We start from the raw sequence: 20,425 nt of genomic DNA, 5'->3' as shown, positions 1-20,425 counted from the left end.
GCAAATGACAGATAATGCCAGCGTAATGTATAAAACTTAAAGTATTACCAAAGAGGTAAAACAATAAATGGCTGTATTTTCATTTAGATACTTTATTAATCCCGAGGGAAAAGAAAACAATTGATTAGCACAACATTGAGGGTTGAGAATGGAGATAAACTAAAAAAAAAAAACTTATCAATCAAGCAATTGATTAGGGCATCTGTGATTAGTAGTGGAAGCAATCTGTGGAAATTGAGGTTAACCTCACTGTGAGATGCAAATATTTCCCAAATGTTATTCATCTGATGAAAAAAAGAAAACAGAATATTATTTTATTTTTATTCTACATTTAATATGATGAAAACAAGGCCCTGTACAATCCACCTTTGCAGTGAGTACAATTATTACTATACAATTTGTACACATTTGAACGTGATGCCAGATTCATCCATTCAAAGCTGCAGTTAAGAAAAAAAATCCTCTTTAAACCTATACCAAAGAAAAAAGTCTTCTGTTCAAAGAGACATACAGAAGGCCCTTAGAGGATAATGTGTTGAAGTGAACCAAACACTGTTGATGGAGTCTTGAGGTGTTAAAATCCAATTTAATCATTAAATAAAATTATGCTGTGTAACAGCCCTTGATCTTTCAAACCACCGGTACAGACCTGGTCCAGTTTGAAAAAAGTGGCATTAAATATTTTAGCAAAGTGATGAGCACTTAATTTATATCAGACAACAAAACAACCTCATAAAGACATATTACATTTGCAACCTAAATAAAGCACGCTTCTTGTTTTCTGAAGTATTCAAACTGTCTTGCTGCCGTCGCCCACCAGGTCTGTACCAGATTAAATTTGTCTCCTTTGAATCTAAAAACACCTCAGAGGAAAAAAGGCCCAAACTGTCAACAGGTACAGCCATTACTGTGCCACAAAACACAAACATAACACATCGACATCAACATTTAAAATGGGGAGAGTGAGTTCAGATATTTTCTTGGTCTCCATGTAGCTGTGTGTTTGCTGTCACAGGTTTACGCTCGTTCTTCAAAACTCCCAGTTAATTGGCAAACAGGCTCACCCAGTTCTCTCAAAGGCCACGAGAAACAGGAATTTTGTACAAAACTAGATCCCCTTATTTCACGTCTTGCAGCAGAAGAAATCTACTATTGCTAGAGAACTTCGACCATCGGTTGCATGTTCTTATCGAGGTTTCTTTACATATCTTATGGAAGAAAAGTTTAGCTTCCCAGTGTTTCCCAGTATCAATGATGAATGCACTTCCAAGGTCATTCAAACACATTGCAGTCCACAAAGAAAAAAAAAACCCAAATGAAACAAGGCCCTCAGTTTTACTCCACAATAGCTTTCATTGAATTCACTCGTTTTATGCTACATAAGTGTATACTTTGCGGTCCTCCGGTGTTCTTGCCAAATACTCCCTCTCAATGAGTCCTTCAATGCGTTTCTTGATGACTACAGGACTAGGAAGGAATCGTGCTCGCAACTGCTGTGTGACCTGGGAAGGGGAAACACAATAGGTATTAATTGGATGTTGCTTCTAATCGTTTATCAATACAGTGCTTTTCTTCTTGTAAATGTATTTTCCAAAAATGGTACAATCAATGAACAATGTCAGCCCAAATTTAAAACTGGGGTTTGTTGAGCTCCAAAGAGGAGAATGGGGAATTGACCAATATCTTCCTCTGTCTTTTATCAAGATGTTGATAGGAGTATTCAATGTTTTCATTATAAAGTGGCAGGTAATTATCCAGGGAGGCTCTGCTAGAGCGCTGTCAGCCAACTTCATCCCCAATTTCCACCGCATCTGTAACTGCAACACAGCTGATAGGTTTCCATTAAAGTCAGTGGCCACAGTTACATGATGTTTTTTCATTTGGAATTAGTTATTCCGAATTAAATCATTTGGAATTTCTTCTGCTTCATGTTTACATGGAAATAGTAATTCCCGAATTTATGTTTACGTGGAAAACCAGTTTAATCGGCTTTAGTTAATTCTGCTTTAGGTCTGGGGGTTGGGAAGGCTCTGATTGGACAGGGGGTGAACATGACGTATTCATGTCTATCGGGAAAAAAACACAAAAATTTTATTGTCGGCTAGACCACAGAAGACCACATAAGAACTGTTTTCACTTTTATTTTGATTGTAGTTTTTAAGCATCAGCTGGACAATAACATACGGACTCAGTTTCGAATGTAGATCGGAATAGATATAGCAACTAATCACCTGTAAAACTCCGGAAACAAACACCAGGAATAAATAGTTCCTCCCTGGTAAAGACAGTAGCTCTAACAACAGGTAAAATGATAAACTTGGTGATATTACAGCCTGTGCATGCAGTACGGGGATGCATTTACTCCGCCTCCAGGTCTGAGTGCCAGCCGTCCGGTGAAGCCTGTTCCGTTTACCGAGGTCCGTGTGTGTTTAATAAGTTCGTGTGAAAGTCTGCATGTTTATGCTTCCGTCCATCCACTCTCTTCATTATATCCATGTATTGTAAGGCTCTTATAAATAAATATTCTTGGCTCTAGTCCGGACGGCCGTCTTGGATTATGTCGTCATCGCAGTAAATTGGAATTAAGCAAGTTAAGTGTTTACAAGAAAGAGAAATGATCTATTTCTTACTTAACTTAATTCAGATTTAAGTTTAATTCAAAATTAAATTGGCATTAGCAATGAAGTGTTTACATGGTTATTTTAAAGAGGAATTAACTTTTATTCTGCTTTAAAGAGGAATTAACGCTCGTGGCCAATGTGTTAATTTCCAACACATCCGATTTTGCTCCAGCACAGCTCCATAACTGCTATGTCATGTCGGAGCCCTCTGACGCAAATACGCAGACCTTCTATTGTGGCCGGACGTCGAAACTGTGCTGTATCAATTTAACAAAAATAAGACCGGAAGTAGTGCATAGAATAAAATGTCTGGATCATTTTCAAAATAAAACTTTCTGATACAGTATAGCATCTTTTTCATATCTTGAAAGCATTTGTCACTAGCCTTAAACAACGTTTAATGACAGGTTTGTAAGGTATACTATTCAATAATACACTAAGTACAATTACACTGGGATCTAAGGAGGATTTCTTTATTCCTATACTTTCTATTTTATTCCAATATGTACGTAAAAATCCAAACAAAAACAATAATCCCCGTCCAAATTATCAACCTTATAAAATCGTAGCATTTGTTCTTCAACATTTTCACCAACCTCAGCTACTAATACGTTGTGCTGCATTTTCTTTCTTGATTTCATGATACGAACAATGGCGGCTTCAATCTCGTGCTTTCTGTCGTCATCTACTTTCTGCCGTGTCTCTTTCCGCTCTGGATCCGACTCTCCCTGTTTCGCAGCCACTAGGAAATGGACAACATAGAAAAAATGGGCTAAAGGCACATGTAGAAGAGCAACAAAGCTCAATAATCATTTTGAAATCCCCTAATTTTTATTTAGCAGTAATTTTCAGTCAGCGGACATAAAAGTCCTACAACATAGGCAATTTTTAATTATTAGGGATGCCTTCCAATTATCACAAATTAATGCTAAATCATTAAAGAAAGTGTGTGTCAATCATGCCGCTGCCATTCATCATCACCGTTAACAATATAATTGTGCAGGTAAGTAATGTTTAATAGGAATGAAAAAATCAAATCCCAAGTCCCTTCTTCCCAACTTCTTTTCTCGACAGATAATCACTGCACAATACATTTAGATAAAAACAAAACATTTGACTGTGATTAATATCACTGAGACCTGAGAATGTTACATACCCGTCTGAATTTTTACACGATGCAGTTTGGAGGTAAACTGATCATTGACTGTAAACACATGGCCATTTTCAATCTCCTTGGACTTGGGCTCCTTAGTGAGTACTCTCTGAGTGGGCTTCCCACAGGCTAGAGACTGAAGCGCTCGCACAAGCTCCCGCTCTGGGATGTCCGTCTCCTGTTGGATCTCCTAAGCAGTGAAAACAAACCGTGAGGAAAAACTCAGATTTCAGCAAAGATACTGTCAGTGTGTTTTTGGATGCAGATATAAGCTTTGTACCTCAAAAGTGGACTTCTCTCTATTGTTGAAAAGCATGAGGATGGTCATTTGGAACGTAGACACTTGCAAGATGTGCTTCCTTGTGTTGGAGCCCGTCACCTGGGCCCCGCCTACTCCAACCTCTGAGCCGTCCTCCTGATTACACAAGAGAGATCATGATCACCATTCTATGTAAATTCAACAAATGGCCCACGCACTTAGGTCTCAAAGAACTGATTATAGAACTTTCGGAATGCTACGCTGCACCATGTTTCAGACAGGACTCCTTTCAACGTTGCACTTCTAAATAGAAGTTCAGTTCAGCACTAATACACAAAAAAAGAGCAAAAGATTGCAATTTGTAATTCCAATAATGCGGAAATAAGTCCTGGTGAAGGTGCAAACAAAACACTACATTATTCACCATAAAAAACCACCACACCACAGCATTTGAAGCTAGAAATCAAGCTAATGCTAACGCTAAGCTAGTGTGGCAAAGAGCCATTGGGCTGCTGTTGCAAACTTGTAAAACTACTAGTGTGGAATTATTCTACAATATTCATTCATCATGACAGTAAAATAGACTATCCTAAGTCAATCTCATGCAGTAATTCCTCTTACTCCATGTGCTGTTTTTTTTTTAAACTGTACTCAGCAAAATAAACCTTTCTGATTCTGATTCTCAACCAGTAGAAAATGCTGTGAACACCTGATTATGCATAAAAAAATATACTGTCATAAACCGTGAAACCTATTCTGAACTGAGCTGCAACAAGCACAACCCTCTCTCAATGTTTAAAAAGCCCAAGTCTAAATGTCGATAAAACGTGGAAGAACTTCCAATTCCTGTTGGGACATACTTTTTTGATAGGACCATAAAAGGTGGCATTAAGATCAGCAGAACCCATGTGGTGCTGAAGGGTGAGTTGTCTTCCGCTGTGCTTGCCAAGGTAAAACCTGCAGGCAGAGAGTCACATTAGGTCACCTCAAAGCCTAGTTAGCACATGGCAAATAACCCAACTAGGATGAAACCAGTGCTTCTGACAATTATATAATGACACAATGTAAAGTAGATTTAAAGCATGTTTAAAAACTATTCAAAAAGGACTACAGGCATTAAGTCCAAATTTAACAAACCTTCTAAATATTTCAAATGCATGTCGTGGTGAAGGGGGGATATTGCACTTTGGTGTTGCTGATTGTGTTGGCCAGTATCCTGTGGTCAGGACTCTCACAGTGAGATCAACCCCTCCAAGAGAAACCTGAAGTTGAAATACACAAAAAGTATTATTGACAGTTTAGTTTCTGCTGTCATCCACCCATCCACAGATACTGTTTTAATCACACACCATCTAAACATGTTTGGACTGAAAGTAACATTAAAAAGTCAAGCTGCTCTACCTCCATTACCTGTTGTAACATAAATGAGAGGAAGCATGAACTGAATCTGATCATAAACAGCTTCAAATGATGAGTCTTCTTACCCCAGTTGTTTGTAGATGTTGTCTAAACTCATCCATGGTGGTGTTGGAGATGCTCATGTCCCGGAACATGCCCTCAAGTTTAGAGGTGAACTGACAGCCACACTCAGTCTGAACAACAGAAAGCAAATATAGTGCATCAACTGCTATAAGATATTACACCAACATATCCTTAAAGTTAAGCCATAAGCAAAATATCAACTGTCAATAAACAGTATTTTAAGATTGACAAAAAGATTTTAGGTAATAAAAAGTACAATAGCAAATGGGGTGGTGGTCCCCCTTCACCACCCCAATCTGCCAACCCAGAGGCATTGCCCTCAATGTCCACGTGATTCTGCAGTGTCGTGTCAACCATGACATCCCAACAACATCCAGGGCCTTGGGAACTCCAGGCGGATCTCATTCATGCCACCGAGGAGCTTTTTTACCACCTCGGCAACCTCAGCCCCAGAGATAGGAGAGTCCACTCCTGGGTTCCCAGACTCTGCTTCCTCACCGGAAGGCATGTCGGTGGGATTGAGAAGCTCTTCGAATCCTCAACATCTCGAGTCAAGGTCAGCAGCGCACCATCCGCACCATACAGTGTTGACAGTGCATCGCTTCCCCCTTCTGAGATAAATGATGGTAGTCCAGAGCCTCTTCAAAGCAATCAGGAAGTTGTTCTCCATGGCCTCACCAAACTCCTCCTATGTCGGGGTTTTTGCATCTGCGACAGCCGTGGCTGCGCTCCGCTTGGCCTGTCGGTACCTGTCTGCTGCCTTCAGAGTCTCACAGATCAAGAAGGCTCGATAAGACTCCTTTTTCAGCTTAGCAGCATCCCTCACCCCTGGTGTCCACAAACAGGTTCGGGTGTTGCCACCATGACAGGCACTGACTACCTTACAGCCACAGCACTGGTCGCCCGCCTTAACAACAGAGGGCAGAACCATGCCCACTCGGACTCGATGTCTCCTGCCTCCCTCGGAACACGGTTGAAGTTTTCCCAGAGGTGAGAATTAAAGCTCCTTCTGACAGGAGACTCTAGCAGATGTTCCCAGCAAACCCTCACAATAAGTTTGGGTCTGCCAGGTCTAACCGGCATCTTTCCCAGCCATCTGAGCCAACTCACCACCAGGTGGTGATCGGTTGACAGCTCTTCACCGTTGTCCTCTGCCTCCATGCATTCTCTGTGATGCCTTCATGCATATCCCTATGGGAACGCCATCTCTTCAGGCATCTCAGACCTTTTCATCTGACCAACGGGCACCCTCCGACACCGCCATGCAAAATGTTCTCCTGCAGTAAAGCGTTGTGCGGTAATAACGTCATCACGTTTTGCACGCGAGTCAAGTTGTGTATGTGCGCATGCACGGCCAACCCTGCCCGCTTGGCTTGTGTCCTGGCCTACTTCTTCAAACGATACCCACGAAGCCCAAGCGATCCATTGCCCACCCTGCGGTGCAGGCAATACTTACGCAAGCCAGACAATGTGGTGTCACACATGCACAGAGCTGGTTTGGAACGGTCCGAGCTGGCAATATGAGTACACACTCAGTATCAGATTTAAATCTTATTAGGATTTACAAAGGGTAGTTTCAAGATAAAAGCTTTCAAACATTGCTGAGCTGGAAATTTTTCAATGGAAAGAATTGGGTAAAGATTCCATTGGGATGCTTAAAAGCTTGTCGGCACTTAGTGAAAATATGTTTGAGGTTATAAAAGCATAAATTATTAAAGCTTTTGGAGAAATAGTACAGTATGTTACGCCCTCCCTTTTAAGTCTAATTATATAACCACCAGAGACGCCTAAAAACTGAACTTGACAGCAACAGCACAGGCTCTTACCTTGAGCTTTGAGATCATGTTTTTCTCAGAGTCATCAGAGACACTCTTGTTGGTGAGCAGTCTGCGAGCAAGGTGCTGCTTGTAGTACCTCTCAAACACGTCCTTCTCCTGCATGAAGCGGAAAAGCACCATAGCCTTGTCCAGTATGGACTCCACCTCCTGTTCTGTCAGCTGGAGAAAAACATGTGGGAAGTGACACAGTATGAACACACTTATGTTGCTTGACATGGTGTGTGACTCAAACATGCTAATTATTTTCAAGATAAATGCTTTTGGTAAACAAATAAGTGCAGTAATATGTCTGTACGGAAAAGGTAATCCTATAAACAGAATGTTTTCATTAGTCCTTTTAGCTGTCATGTGGTTGAGCCTAGAGCTTTGCAGAAGAGTAATCAATGTTGACTTTTCTACGGCAGGAGTGCAGCTCATTAGTGAACTCACCCCTTTTACCCCCTTCTTCAGTTTGTCATCAATGAAAAGTGAAAGGTACTCAGGTGAGCGAGAGTTTAGGTTAAGGAAGTACTCAAAATCGCCAGCGATGGTTTGTTTGAAGAGACGGTCATTATTAAATGACTCCTGAAGGAACCGGTCAAAACGGGACTTCAGGTCCAGCAAACCCTGCAGGAAAGAGGCAAAAAACGTGACTTAAAACAGAAGAGAAGGGACCTTATTGATTTGACCAGCTATTTATATGGCAACTACATCTAATGTGAACCATCGGTACGGAGATAACAAATGTTTTCAAAGTGATCTTTTTAGTTCTAAGATCCAAATACATGGTTAGGGACAACAAGAGCATATCTTGGTGCTGCCAACACAGTGGTCCAACATTCATCCTCTGGTTAGTAAAGTACTAAAATGTATAATTTCTGGAGCTTTCAATGCAATGATGCATTAAAAAAAACAAAAAACTTTTTGTACTGATGATAGTTCAATATTTAAACACTTACAGTACACAGTACAGATTGGTTACATCTCCCAATAACTAAACCATCATACCTGGATATAATCCACAGGATTTTTTCCTTCGCCTTCCTCTGACACGAGAGCCTTTCCTTGCTCCCGTAAATAAGAGCTCATGCACTCACACATGGTCTTCAGCCCGTTGGGAACTCTGCTGAACAGCTTGTACATACACGCCAAATCTGTGCATGGATATGAATGATAAAGACACTCCATGAAGAAAAACTAACCCTTGAAAATTGGCTCGTATTAAAATAAACAAAAAAAGTACACAAACAGCGACACTCCGCCAACACAAACAGGGTTCTCACCAGTGCAGTTAAACATCAAAGCCCCCAATGCTGTAATTTTGATCCCCTACACTGATGTCGGCCCCATGCTGTGTTTTAAGCAGCAAAAGGGGATTTCCGTTGATTCTTAATTTTTTAAATCAGTACACTCTTAATAACTGTTGCACTCTTGTCCACAAAAGGGACTTCCTGGCATGCATGGGTTGCTTTAACTCTTTTTAATCTGCATAGCTGAGAAACACATACATAAGCCGTACCGTCAATTTAATACAGGTGATTTGCTAGGATGCTTCCATCTTTACCCGAGACCCCTGCAGGTACTTAGCTGCCCCGATATTGCCTATGTGCATCGTCTGCTTAGTGACCCATAATCACCATCCAAAATAAACAGTGTGTTTCATAATCTAAACAAAAACAATCAACTAAATAAAAAAAAAATGAAAATTAAGGATTTTGGGGAGTGGGGGGTGCATAACAGTCCGAATATTACTGTGGGTCTCACAGAATACCGAATTTGAATTTGAAAAACAAAACGTATCCTCTTTGCTTTTGGCGCAAGGAACACCTCAGAGGCTGTCAAGAGGCTGTAATGGACACCTGTGTATACGTGACTTGCATGATGCTCATTGGCCAATAACAAAGAGGGCCAAGTGCGTGAGTTTTAGCGCAGTCTATACAGTGTCTGAGTATTTATTTGTTGAGGACCTATACTAGTCATGAGTAACTATAACTCCATTCATCATTGCCCTTCACCAATTCAAAAATAACTTTTGGCTTCAAAGTAAGGCTGTAACAAAGATACCAAAAAGCTTTAGTTTTACTTCATAAAATTTGGCCCTCAAAACACAGGAAATAGTGTTTCAGAGGGTAATAAATTTAAAAATTTTCTGGGGGGAGGATGCCCCTGGACCCCCCTACAACACTCACGCCAGAGGCACTCGCTCGAGCGCCATATGATCCCCCTATGCTGTGAAAAATTCCTGGTGAGAACCCTGTAAAACATGTTTCCTTTTCATTCATTAATTTCTCTATTTGAGCAGCCTTATCTATAACGTGACATGACTCCAACAATTATATAATAATTACATGCTACAAAATTTAAAGTGGTCTATGCTCAAGAATGAGTAAAGCCTGACTGAACTCTCACCGTCTGTTTTTCCACTCTTCAGCATGTGGACCAGGCCTGAGTTCTCCATCTCTACAATGGTCTTCATGTGCTTGGAGATAAGTTCTCGTTCTACCACCTTGACAATGGGCTCTTCAGTGGATTTATCCAGGCAGTGCATTACTCGCTCAATCTCCTCATTAATCCTGGCTTCAACTTTCTTTATGTAGACACTGGCACTGTTTTCTGCAAGGAACTTTTGGCTCTCCATCTGCAAAGAAAATAAACACAAATTACCATTGTAATTTATTTTTAAAGGCATGGTTTTAAATATTTTCTAAAAATCGTGGCTCAACCATGTTAATTAGTTGGTGATGCCAATTCTATAGACAGTTAAGTTAAGTCCTCTCACAAACCTGGAAAAATTCAGCAGACATTTCTAGGAACGGTGCTTCAAAGTCTTCTTCATAAACAGATCTGCCTTCGAGGCCAAGGATCATTAACATTTGGCATGCATTTCTGATGGCGCCCCTGCAAGGACAAGTAGCAGAGTTAAAAAAAACAAGTACAATCCCATTGAATTCAGAATTTATTCTAAAATATTTAGACAAGTCACTGAGAGTAAGGCCTGAAATCTACCGTAATTTCTCAAACAATGACGGGGCTAATTTGTGGATTTTTCCCGGTTTTCAAGCTTCATGTCGCCACAAAATTGAGTTCCGTCACATTAGACCAGGTAGCACAATGAAACTGTTAACATTAAATCGTTTGTGCTCCCACTGAATTATTCTGATCAGTCATTTTGTCATGATGCACACTCACTCATCATGGCAACGACGCAGTGAAATGTTGTGAGAAAGAGAGAGAGACTACTTTGTAGCCCCGAAATATCATTCTGATGAGCGCGCCGCTAATACGCGGACATGAGCAGCCACGGCACCATGGAGGCTGAGTTTGAAGCCCTCCTGGGCATGCCCACAGTAGACTGGAGCGACCCCTTCCAAACAGCCTCATCCTGGGCGAGACGCAACCTGGGGATGTGTTTACAGGATGAGACTCTAGAGAAGGTGGAAGCTCTCATCTCTTGTGGAGAAGATATGAATGAGCAAGGGGAGGTGTGAGAGAGAGGGGAAGACAGGGTCTCATCACCACCAGAGAGGGTCAGGACAGGTCTGAAGGTAGAGGCCTGACTAAGTGTAATCTACTTCTCTAGGTTAGGGTTGGACACACAACTAACAACCCAATTCAATGAAGGCCCATATAACAGTGCGCTTTATAGTCCGGACATTACTGTATATAGTATTACAAAACTAATATTGATTAATAAGAAAACAATTAGAGTTGTAACAATTCATCAATTAGATCTATATGGATCGAGATCTAGAGATCATAGGAATCAATGTAGTTGGATCATAGGAATATGAGAGATCTAGATCTCTCATATTCCTATGATCCAACTACATTGATCTGTGCTCGGCAAGTTGGTCTTCAAACCTCAAGCTTTGACATCCAGTTAAAATGAAAAGTAGCAGGTTCAACCACTGCTCATTTAACCAGAACAGATTTTGGTTGCACTTCATTTTTTTATATCAATATTGTATTATTTTTATGTTGAAAAAAACAGGAAGAAAAGTCAGGTAAACCTACTGTTACATGTATTTTTTTTTTTATTGAAAACGTATCAAGTATTGAAAATGAGAGCAGAAAAGTTAACATCCTGTTAATTTAAACAGAAGTGTTGGTTTTGACTTTATTCATATAAAATGCGAATACATTTGCCATTAAATGTTGTTTACTTGTTGATGTCCATAATAAATTCATAGATGATTCCCTTACAAGAAACAGGAATTCAGGAAAGCTCACCTGCACTGTCCAGCATCCAGGTATAATTCAACCAGTCACACTGCTTGAATTATTATTTTGGATAAAAATTTACTGAATAGACTAAGTCACTAAATCATTCCGGATCGAATCATTGTAAATTAACCAATATCATCCTTGAGTCGATGTCACAACAAATCGTGATTCAAATTGAATCGTTAAAACGAATCATTACACCCATATTATCAATGAATTTGATGCACATTATGAAGGATGTGGCAAGTTAATTTGGTGAAGTCTGAGTTTAGCCCACCTGTCCACTACTTCACCCTTCCTCTCCCGCGCAATCATGTCCAACAGGGTCTGTCGCAGGTGATCTCTGATGCAGCCATAGCGAACCACTTGATCTCTGAAGATTATTAGACCCAAGTTGTAGACATTCTCTACATTGTTTTGTTGTACGTACACGCGATCCTGTGACACAAAGAAAAACTTAACAATGAAAACAACATCGAAACAGATCACTTTTTTTCCTCTTTTGCTCAAATACTGCTTTTTATTATTGGTGCTTTCTGTAGCTAGTAATTTGTAAAGAAAGTAAAGAAACGTTCCTATCATTATTGTGCAATTTGGACCACAAAGTCCACTCTTCACATAAATCAAATGAGCTACGTTGACCCTGACCCTTTCACCATGTCAACATTTTTCCTTCCTTAGACAATATTTTGATTTTATAAAACATTTTTAAATGCCATAACTTCATGAGTAACTAAACACCAAATTTTTTTCTGCTTTAAAGAAATGTATTTGGGGATTGATTCTTGTCCAAGTATTTAAATTTGGTCTAATTTGTTTTACAAATGTAAGAGTGACTGCCCTCTATGGGTTGAAACCTGACTATTGTGATCAAATTTTGCTATTGTCTGAGAATGGTGACTTGGAAACTTCTTCACGAACCAGCACTATTAGCTCCGCCCCTCCAATAAAAACTAGCACCTGTTGTCTGTGAAGAGTAGGTTGGATTGAGAGAATTGGGAATATAGAGCTATAGTGAATGTTGAGTAGGTAGTTAGCATAGCATGAATTGTTCTTTGGAAATTTTATAGCATATAAACTGGGCGTGTCTTAAATGCGGGAGGAACCCCGCCCATAATCAGAACAGCGTAGAAGCACGTCAGGCAGAACCTCCAGGTTTAGCTACTCTTTAATGGACAGACCAGTGTAGCCTGGCTACACGTAACACCACAGTTTTGGTGTAACTCTGACCCAACTGCCATGCCATCACAACCACCCAAATATTCTAATTCCACAAGGAAAAGATTTTGCTGCCTTAAACATCCAAACCACTAACATCATTAGACAGACTGATTTGAGTGAGTGTATAGATATACGTAAAAGAGATATATTCAACCTACCATATACATTAGGATGTCTCTGATCATCACCATTGCCGTCTGATGGTCATTCCAGGCCTGATTTAGGGTTTGAAGGAAGTTGTTGTTTAGCGAATTAAGAACATCTTCCCGTACCTGAGGGTGAGAGAAAAAAACAAAACCATAATATATCTAAAAATGTAAATATAGCCAACCAAAGCAAAAACAAAAAAGAGAGTAAAGAAGCTTTACTCTGTTTAGAGGACATATTTTCAGGTGTGTACAACAGTGGTATATCAACTATGGTTTGACATTCTACACTTTTATTATAAGAGTTTTTAAGCATTCCACTTGTAAGAAAAATGCCACCACAACAATAGTTCCTTTACACAACATCACAGCTAAAGGGACTCCAAGTACAGCTGCATAACATGTCATAAACCCTGCCGTATTCTGTCTGTCTGCATTTTGTGGTCTCAGGTGAAAAATTTTACATTTACGGCAGAAAGTCCAACAAACTGAATTGTTCCTCTACCTTGAGATTACACCAATACTGCCGTGTAATGTCCAGAAAAAAGGAGGGGAAACTTAAGTCAAGCTAGTGATATCCTTTCTAATACTGCTTTTTATAAAACCCTGATGGTAAGTGAATGTTTTTTATAAAGGAACTTTCGCTACATGTCAGGCAGACACTGGAGTGTGACTCAGCAGTGAAGACTGAACCTCTGTAGGGAAAGATTCTTCAGGGCACATTGACCTCTGCTTTGTTCTGCTCCTGGATAGTGATGATAAATCACCAATATCTCATGAAGGTCATTATGCACCTTCATATAAACCTACACATATGCAGCAACTTTTCATTCTACAAACTCAGATTAAAGGTTAAAATGTGAAAGGCCACAAATCTCACCTGAGCAATTAAAACACACACACACACACAACGTGACCTCGATGAACCTGCATTTATTGCAGGTTTGCAAAAAGAGAAAGAGTTTACAAATACTTCTTATTTCTCTCTCTTCTTAGACTTCCACTTCCGGCTTGCCTATTATATTATTGCTGCCATTTCAGCACCCGATTATCTACGGCCTATATTTTAATAGAGTGCTCATTAATATTCCGCATGCCACAAATTGTTCTGCAGTGTGTTAGGACGCCTTTCTTTCAGCACCAGCAAAAATTACTTCATTACATTTTAACAACATCATCTCATCTGTTAAAGTTAAGAACAAGGGGCAGCGTAGAAGTCCAAGGCTTAGTCACTGTTGCTGACTGAACAAACCAGTCAGTGATCATAATATTATGGCTGATCAACATATAATTAACAACAAAAATACTATGGAGCACTGTTACTGGGTGTATTTGTAATCTGGATACAAAGGCAGCTTTGGTGGCTATTAATCAGAGAACTAAAATATTGTTCATAAATTCACTGGCAGTGGCTATGTGAAACTAAAGACATAAAACACAAATTACTGAATGAATGTTCATGCAACAATTTTAAAAACATTTCAACAAGGTAGAACTGCTTTGAATGAAAAAGAAATAATAGCATTTCCAATGCAATCATTCTGTATACCCACTTCCCCCCCGTGCTCTGCTGGAGCCTATCCCCAGCCAATGGCGAGCACAAGGCAGAGTACACCCTAAACAAGATACCACTCCATCATAGGCTAAATGACAGGAAAAAATGATCACATTCACATACTCATTTACACCAGCCAGATGTACTCCTACTCCTACCAGCCACATGCATGTTTTTGCACTGTGAGGAAACACACACAAAGAGATGTCCCCGGTCATTCAGGGAATCGAACCCAGGGCCTTCTTGCATATCTACTGGGTATTGCTACAGAAGGGTTTAGTGGTTAACTAAACCCTTCAATAGCAATATCCAGTAAATGTGTCTAGTGTCAATGGCCTCAATGATTTTGACATTTCACATAGACAACACAGAGAGCTTTTTGAGATTGCTTCTGATGTCCATCCCAAAAGAGATTTCTGGATCATTGCCAGACAATGAAGACACACTCAGGTGTCAGGTCTCTTTTTATTGATCTATGCCTTTTTTAAGTTCCCTGAATGCTAATTTACAAGATTTTCCAAGTGAAAGATGCACATTTAAATAATTTCTTAAACCATTTACCTGGCTTTCAATGGTACCCTGCTGAAATATTGCTCAATAAGCATTTGTTATGGATATCGTGGATATTATGGACAGACCTAATTTGTACATGCAAAACAAGTGGAATCTTCAACACAACAATCTCATTAATGGATTCTCTAATTCATTCAGGGTTCTATTCTCCCATCTGGACTTAAGTGCTTTTTTGTGCACCTGCTTCTCTCCAACGCGTATTCTCCAGTCCAGGTTCTTGACACGCCCACCGCGCGTAAGTAGAGCAAAAGCACGTAATCTCTGAATGAAGGTGGGCTGAAGGAAAGGAGGCGGTGATGTCATTTTTTTTGGGCTGTCTATAAATCATGGAACATGGAGTTTTCCCAACGCTTGTAAATGTCACTGAAAATTATAAAGTTCACTTTTAATTTGAAACACCTTCATTTATAAACAATGTCACACGTTGACTCGATCAGATCATTGATCAGATTATTGCAGTGTGACAGGACCTGCTGCGTTCTTCTGTCCGAGTCACAGTTAAAATCTCTCTCCTTGATCATCATCATCATCATCGCTGTAAAGCGTGACCAAGTTAGATGGTGGAGATATGAAGAAATAACCCGGTCACAGATTGTCCTGCTTTAATATAGAGGGATGTTTGCAGTGAAACAGAACTATTGGCTTCCATAATATGCAGTTTTAAATATAAATTGTTTAAAGCAACCTGAGCTGAGTCTCATTAAAATATGTGTGGGAACAGTTTCTGGTCCATCCTCATCCACATATGACAGCTTGTTTCACTGCGTAGTGGATCAAACTGTGACTTTACGTTGGACACAGTATGAAAATAGTTGAATCACTGAGACCAACATGTACAGAAGTCTGCGTCTGTCAGAGTTTTAATTAATCGCACAGCAGCAGCTGAGTGATTGCTGCTGCTGTGCGATGTACGATTTAATGTTGCTTCAAATGTAACTAAGTGCATATTTCTAGTGCAATATAATGTTTCACCTTATCAGGGCGCTGCACTTATTCCAGGGTTAGAAGAGCGTAAGAGTAAAAGGACTTACACACACCGGAGAATGTGCGTAAATCCAGATTTGAATGGGAACTCCTACATTTCAGGGCTGCTCCACCCACAGTGACTGACTTGAGTACAGGGGGAGAATAGCACGCAGCCAAAAACAGCGCCGCTGTGCAGCTTTTTGGATCTACGCACATGGGAGAATAGAGTCCTATGTGCGTGGGGCAGCAGCTCAGTTCGTAGGGCGGTTTGCCTTAAAATCAGAAGGTTGAAGATTCAATCCCTGGTTATCACTGTACATGTGTCTAGTGTCCTTGAGCAAGACACCAAAGCACAAGTTGGGTGGCTGGCACCCTGTATGGATGTGTGTGAATGTGACTATCATCATATTTGAGACAACATGTGTGCTATAAAAGGGATAAAGAAGTCAAATTAATTTACCATTGTTACACCAGGTCAGAACATGGTTGGGTTCTTGAGTCTATTTCTTCCAACACCAACTATATTTAATAAATTCATTCATGTTTCTTATACTTCACTTTAAACCGTTTTTAACAAAACTAGTTGTGTGGAAAATGTTGAGACAAGTAACAAAACGTCTCAACTGAAGCTAAATCTAAATTTCTTAAACCTGAACACTTGCCTGCGGTAGGAAGCCTTTTTAGTACATCTCTAACGTACCGTGGAAGATTGAGCCTCTCTGGCCCCTTAGCGAAGCTTTACATTCACACATTGATGCTGACATGCCCTTTTAGTTAGGTGTGTTTAAAAACTTACAAGCCACCCATGTTTATGATCAACCAAAACATTGTTGTTAGATATTTACATTATATCAAAATGAATTGTGTTATTAGTTAATTAAATATTTTGTCAGGTTAAATATAGCAATAGATTTGATGAGGTGAATCTTGTTCCTTTATCCTTGAGCAGTCGTGACATTTATTTCAATTCCTATTATTTTTTGCTCTCAGTTAATCACTCACTAAGATCAAGACATCTTTTTCTAACATTCCTCACAAACCAAGATTTTGAAGGGCACCTGTTCTACCATGACAAAGGTCTGACTAACAGTTGTATGACAGAGAGACAACCTCCTGATATGTAACTGCTTGATCACTTGCATATAAAAAGCAGCTGCTGAAGGGAAAGGAAACTGTAGATATTTTTTACTACAGCCTACATAAATGCAAGGTGTGTACAATAAATACTAATATGAACACCTTTGTAAATGAAAGCCTTAATGTTAGTAATTTCTGTTCTGAAAATCAATGAACTTATTCTAAATATGATGTATGTATTGGCTTATATTACAGCAGTTTGGTGAAAATGCATTGAGTAATAAAAGCTGATAAAACGGTGCAAGTATATTCTCATGAAATGCTTGGATTTACAGAGATTCTTTCCATGATCTAAAAGGCTGTCACTACTTGACCTGAAGGCTCTCTCTCTACAGCGGTGAGATCTGTGTGAGTCTTACTTTGTTGATAAGGTGTTCAGTGACGACTTCCCGTAGGCCAGTGTAGAGCTTCTCTCCGTGTTTGTGGAGCACCATTGTATAGGCGTTTCTGTACAGTTCCTCAAAGCTCAGGCCACTGTTGTTTTTCCTCTGAATCTCCTGGATGGCATTCTTTAGAAGGTCCCAAATGTTGTTGACGTACTTCTCATCCATCGTCATCTGCAAAAAGTAAGAAGATGGAAGTAATTTGCATAAAAAGATAAGCGTCACTGAATTAATTTAAATTCATCTTTACTTAAATAAGTACACTTTTAGAACATCAACATTTTACCAGCTGGATAATCAGCAGTAACAAATTCTGCTAACATGGGCATCTATTTCAAGTCTGAGGGCTAAAGCTGTGAAACCTTCTCACTGAAATAAAAAGAAAACTATGTTTAAAAAATTAGGAAAAACTGAAGAACACTGGAGCTTATAAACAGTACTATGTCTTTGGTTTTATTTATTTTACACATATCAGAAAAAAAGACTGTGACTACATCCAGTATTGATTTCTCTCATTAATCGTCACAGCCATAATAATTGTATGGCTGCTGTGCTTGCAAAGGAATGTCATGATGAAATCAATCCAAAAAGCAGGAAGTCTTTGTCAGATATCCCTCACATTGGCTGGATTGTTAAAGCTACCCTGAGCAAGGCCTTCCTAAAACCAGAGCGTTTCCGATTAAAACATTTACAAGTGTAAATTGTCAGTCTGCCAGTCCTTGCTATGAAATAGAGATTAACATCACTAACCAGTGCGAGTCCCTCTTTCTAATGCGTCTTGTTCTAGGGGATTTAAGTATTTTTTGGTCATGCCACGTGAGATAAACCGTACTAAAAATGAATAACTTTAAATGTATGACCTGTGACACAGAAACTCTTATTTAAGGACTTTAAAGAAACATGTTTCTCTAAGCAGAGAGGATGAAATGGGCCTCTTAACCACGACTGATGAAAAATAGGCAGTACAGCACAATTTGATAAACAACACAGACAAGAATAACTGGTATTGTACCTTTTAAACCTGAGCAGATTTTCCTCTAAATAAGTCATATGCATAACATTTGTCATATGCAAAGTACACAAGGGCAAAAAATTTCAAACTTGTCAAAAGCTACAGAGGGGGAACAGTGTGTGCTGCTTCTGAACAGACAAGTTGAAACACATGCATGACTATATGGTGGTCTAAACAGCCAGTCTCTGTCAGGACTGGGCGACATCCAGCAGGTTCACATAACTGAAGGCCCTCACTGTGTTACCGTGACACCAGTGTCCACTCTCCTAAACTCACAGCTTTAGATGTACAACCAGTCCGAAGGTGTGCTGATCATGGCTCTGCTAGCAGGCAGCTTGTTGAAGAGCAGATGATTCCATGATTTTCACGTTTAATAGGGAAGAGTGTCTGAATGTCTATACTGCTGTAAACACAGGTGGTAAAGCTTTGGGTGAAGCTATAGCAAAGCATCAAGCTTCTCATAAATATAATGAAACTAAATGCAGTTGACAATGTGGCAAACAAAGGACGGAAATGTTAAAAATGGAATACAGTGACATTATACACATAATATAGAAAGCCCAATATGTTAAAAACAACAAGTGTCATAAGCCAGGGCGGAACGTAGCACAGGCTAGCACCGGACATATCGACTGTTTTGAATTCAAACCCAAGACACAAAGGCAGAGCTCATCAAACTGATAATTTGGGATATAAACAGTGATAAAGTGGTTAGTGAGAGGGGAAAATATAACGTCAGTCAACCGTCTACAAGGAGCCGAGTCATATCTAGCGGTCAGCTGATTAGCCTGTTAGCATTTAGCCGACAGCCATGACCACGGTGGCCGCGTGAGTGCTCATTCGGGAGGCAGAGCACCGACTGCGGCGTGCACTTACAGGAAAGGCCCGTATCCTCATTTTGGTGTCCTTCTTGGGGCCGCCTTTGCTGAGATTGGACATGGTTGCCTCTTCCGTTGGCTCTGTATTCACATGAACGTGTGCGCCGGGGAGGGACAAGGACGACCACTGGCTTATGGAGCAGCCGACGAGCTTTCACTCGACCTCGTAGCTCCGAGTCCCGGGCCAACACAAGTTTATTGTTGACAGTCAGACGCCAAATCCGACAGTTCTTCATGCAGCAATGGCGGACTACCTGGGCAATTCTCACTGCGCAGAACTCACGCACCCCAAGTCCCGCGAGAACTCAAAATTGGACCTTTTACTCTCACCCTTTACTTTTTGGGGTATTTTTCAAAAACGTCCTTTTCTATGGCTCTGTCAGTGCATGTTAGTTATAACATGATGCAATTCAATCAAATGTTAAATGAACATACAAATTATTATTACTATTATTATTAGGACAGTAAAATTTCCTGATAGTTTCATGGTTTTTAGATTCCAATCAATTGTGAGCGTTTTCAAAAAATTTAAATAAAACAAAAAATCACTTGTTAGTGAGGATGGAGGAGGCAAATTAGATCAGTGACCCTGATCACTTTGCTTTCAAACTGCAGGTTTGCTGGATGTCCTGATACCAGGAGAAGGTGTGAGCAGCAGCACATTAACATTCTCTTATATTATTAAATGTTTTTACATGAACAACACAGGTTTTGTTGATTTAAACAGAAAACCTAGTTTCTAGGGCAAGAGTTTGTTTAAATTTATCTTAGAAATTGGAATGTTCTTTCTTTCTTTTTCTTTTCTTGCTATTTCTTGTTTCACACATCTAGCAAATGTACATATACAAGCAAAACACAAATGCTGCCTCATCTCATAAATATAGGAAAATATTCAGTATGGTCTTTAATGTACACAAACTACAGGCTAAGATTTTCTAATAACATCTGCTTTGTGTGGAAGCAGGACTAGTTTTTCTTTAAGGATATGCACTCAGTCT

General features: G+C 39.8%; 1 protein-coding gene across 1 annotated transcript; it reads right to left on the bottom strand.

Annotated features, from left to right (window-relative positions):
• Positions 1–307: 307 nt before the first annotated feature.
• Positions 308–19,720, bottom strand: cul3b (cullin 3b). Its single transcript, XM_028464378.1, has 16 exons — positions 19,426–19,720; positions 17,514–17,711; positions 12,936–13,049; positions 11,834–11,994; positions 10,116–10,230; positions 9,742–9,970; positions 8,341–8,486; positions 7,783–7,959; positions 7,342–7,512; positions 5,518–5,625; positions 5,171–5,295; positions 4,894–4,990; positions 4,055–4,189; positions 3,778–3,964; positions 3,218–3,363; positions 308–1,502 (listed from the first exon to the last, which is right to left on the bottom strand). The coding sequence occupies exons 1-16, from the start codon at positions 19,486–19,488 to the stop codon at positions 1,371–1,373; spliced, it is 2,304 nt and encodes a 767-aa protein (XP_028320179.1). The 5' UTR covers positions 19,489–19,720; the 3' UTR covers positions 308–1,370.
• Between the last annotated feature and the right edge of the window lie 705 nt (positions 19,721–20,425).

The sequence above is a fragment of the Gouania willdenowi genome, chromosome 13 (genome assembly GCF_900634775.1).
Source record: "Gouania willdenowi chromosome 13, fGouWil2.1, whole genome shotgun sequence".
Lineage (NCBI taxonomy): Eukaryota > Metazoa > Chordata > Actinopteri > Blenniiformes > Gobiesocidae > Gouania > Gouania willdenowi.
This window is presented reverse-complemented; position numbering and strand designations above follow the sequence as displayed.

Coding starts and splice junctions, on each gene's coding strand:
- cul3b (XM_028464378.1), bottom strand. CDS start 19,488: ATGTCCAATCTCAGCAAAGGCGGCCCCAAGAAGGACACCAAAATGAGG. Junction 4,991..5,170: donor GCATTTGAAATATTTAGAAG/GTTTGTTAAATT, acceptor CTCTGCCTGCAG/GTTTTACCTTGGCAAGCACA. Junction 4,190..4,893: donor TTTATGGTCCTATCAAAAAA/GTATGTCCCAAC, acceptor TTGTGTAATCAG/GAGGACGGCTCAGAGGTTGG.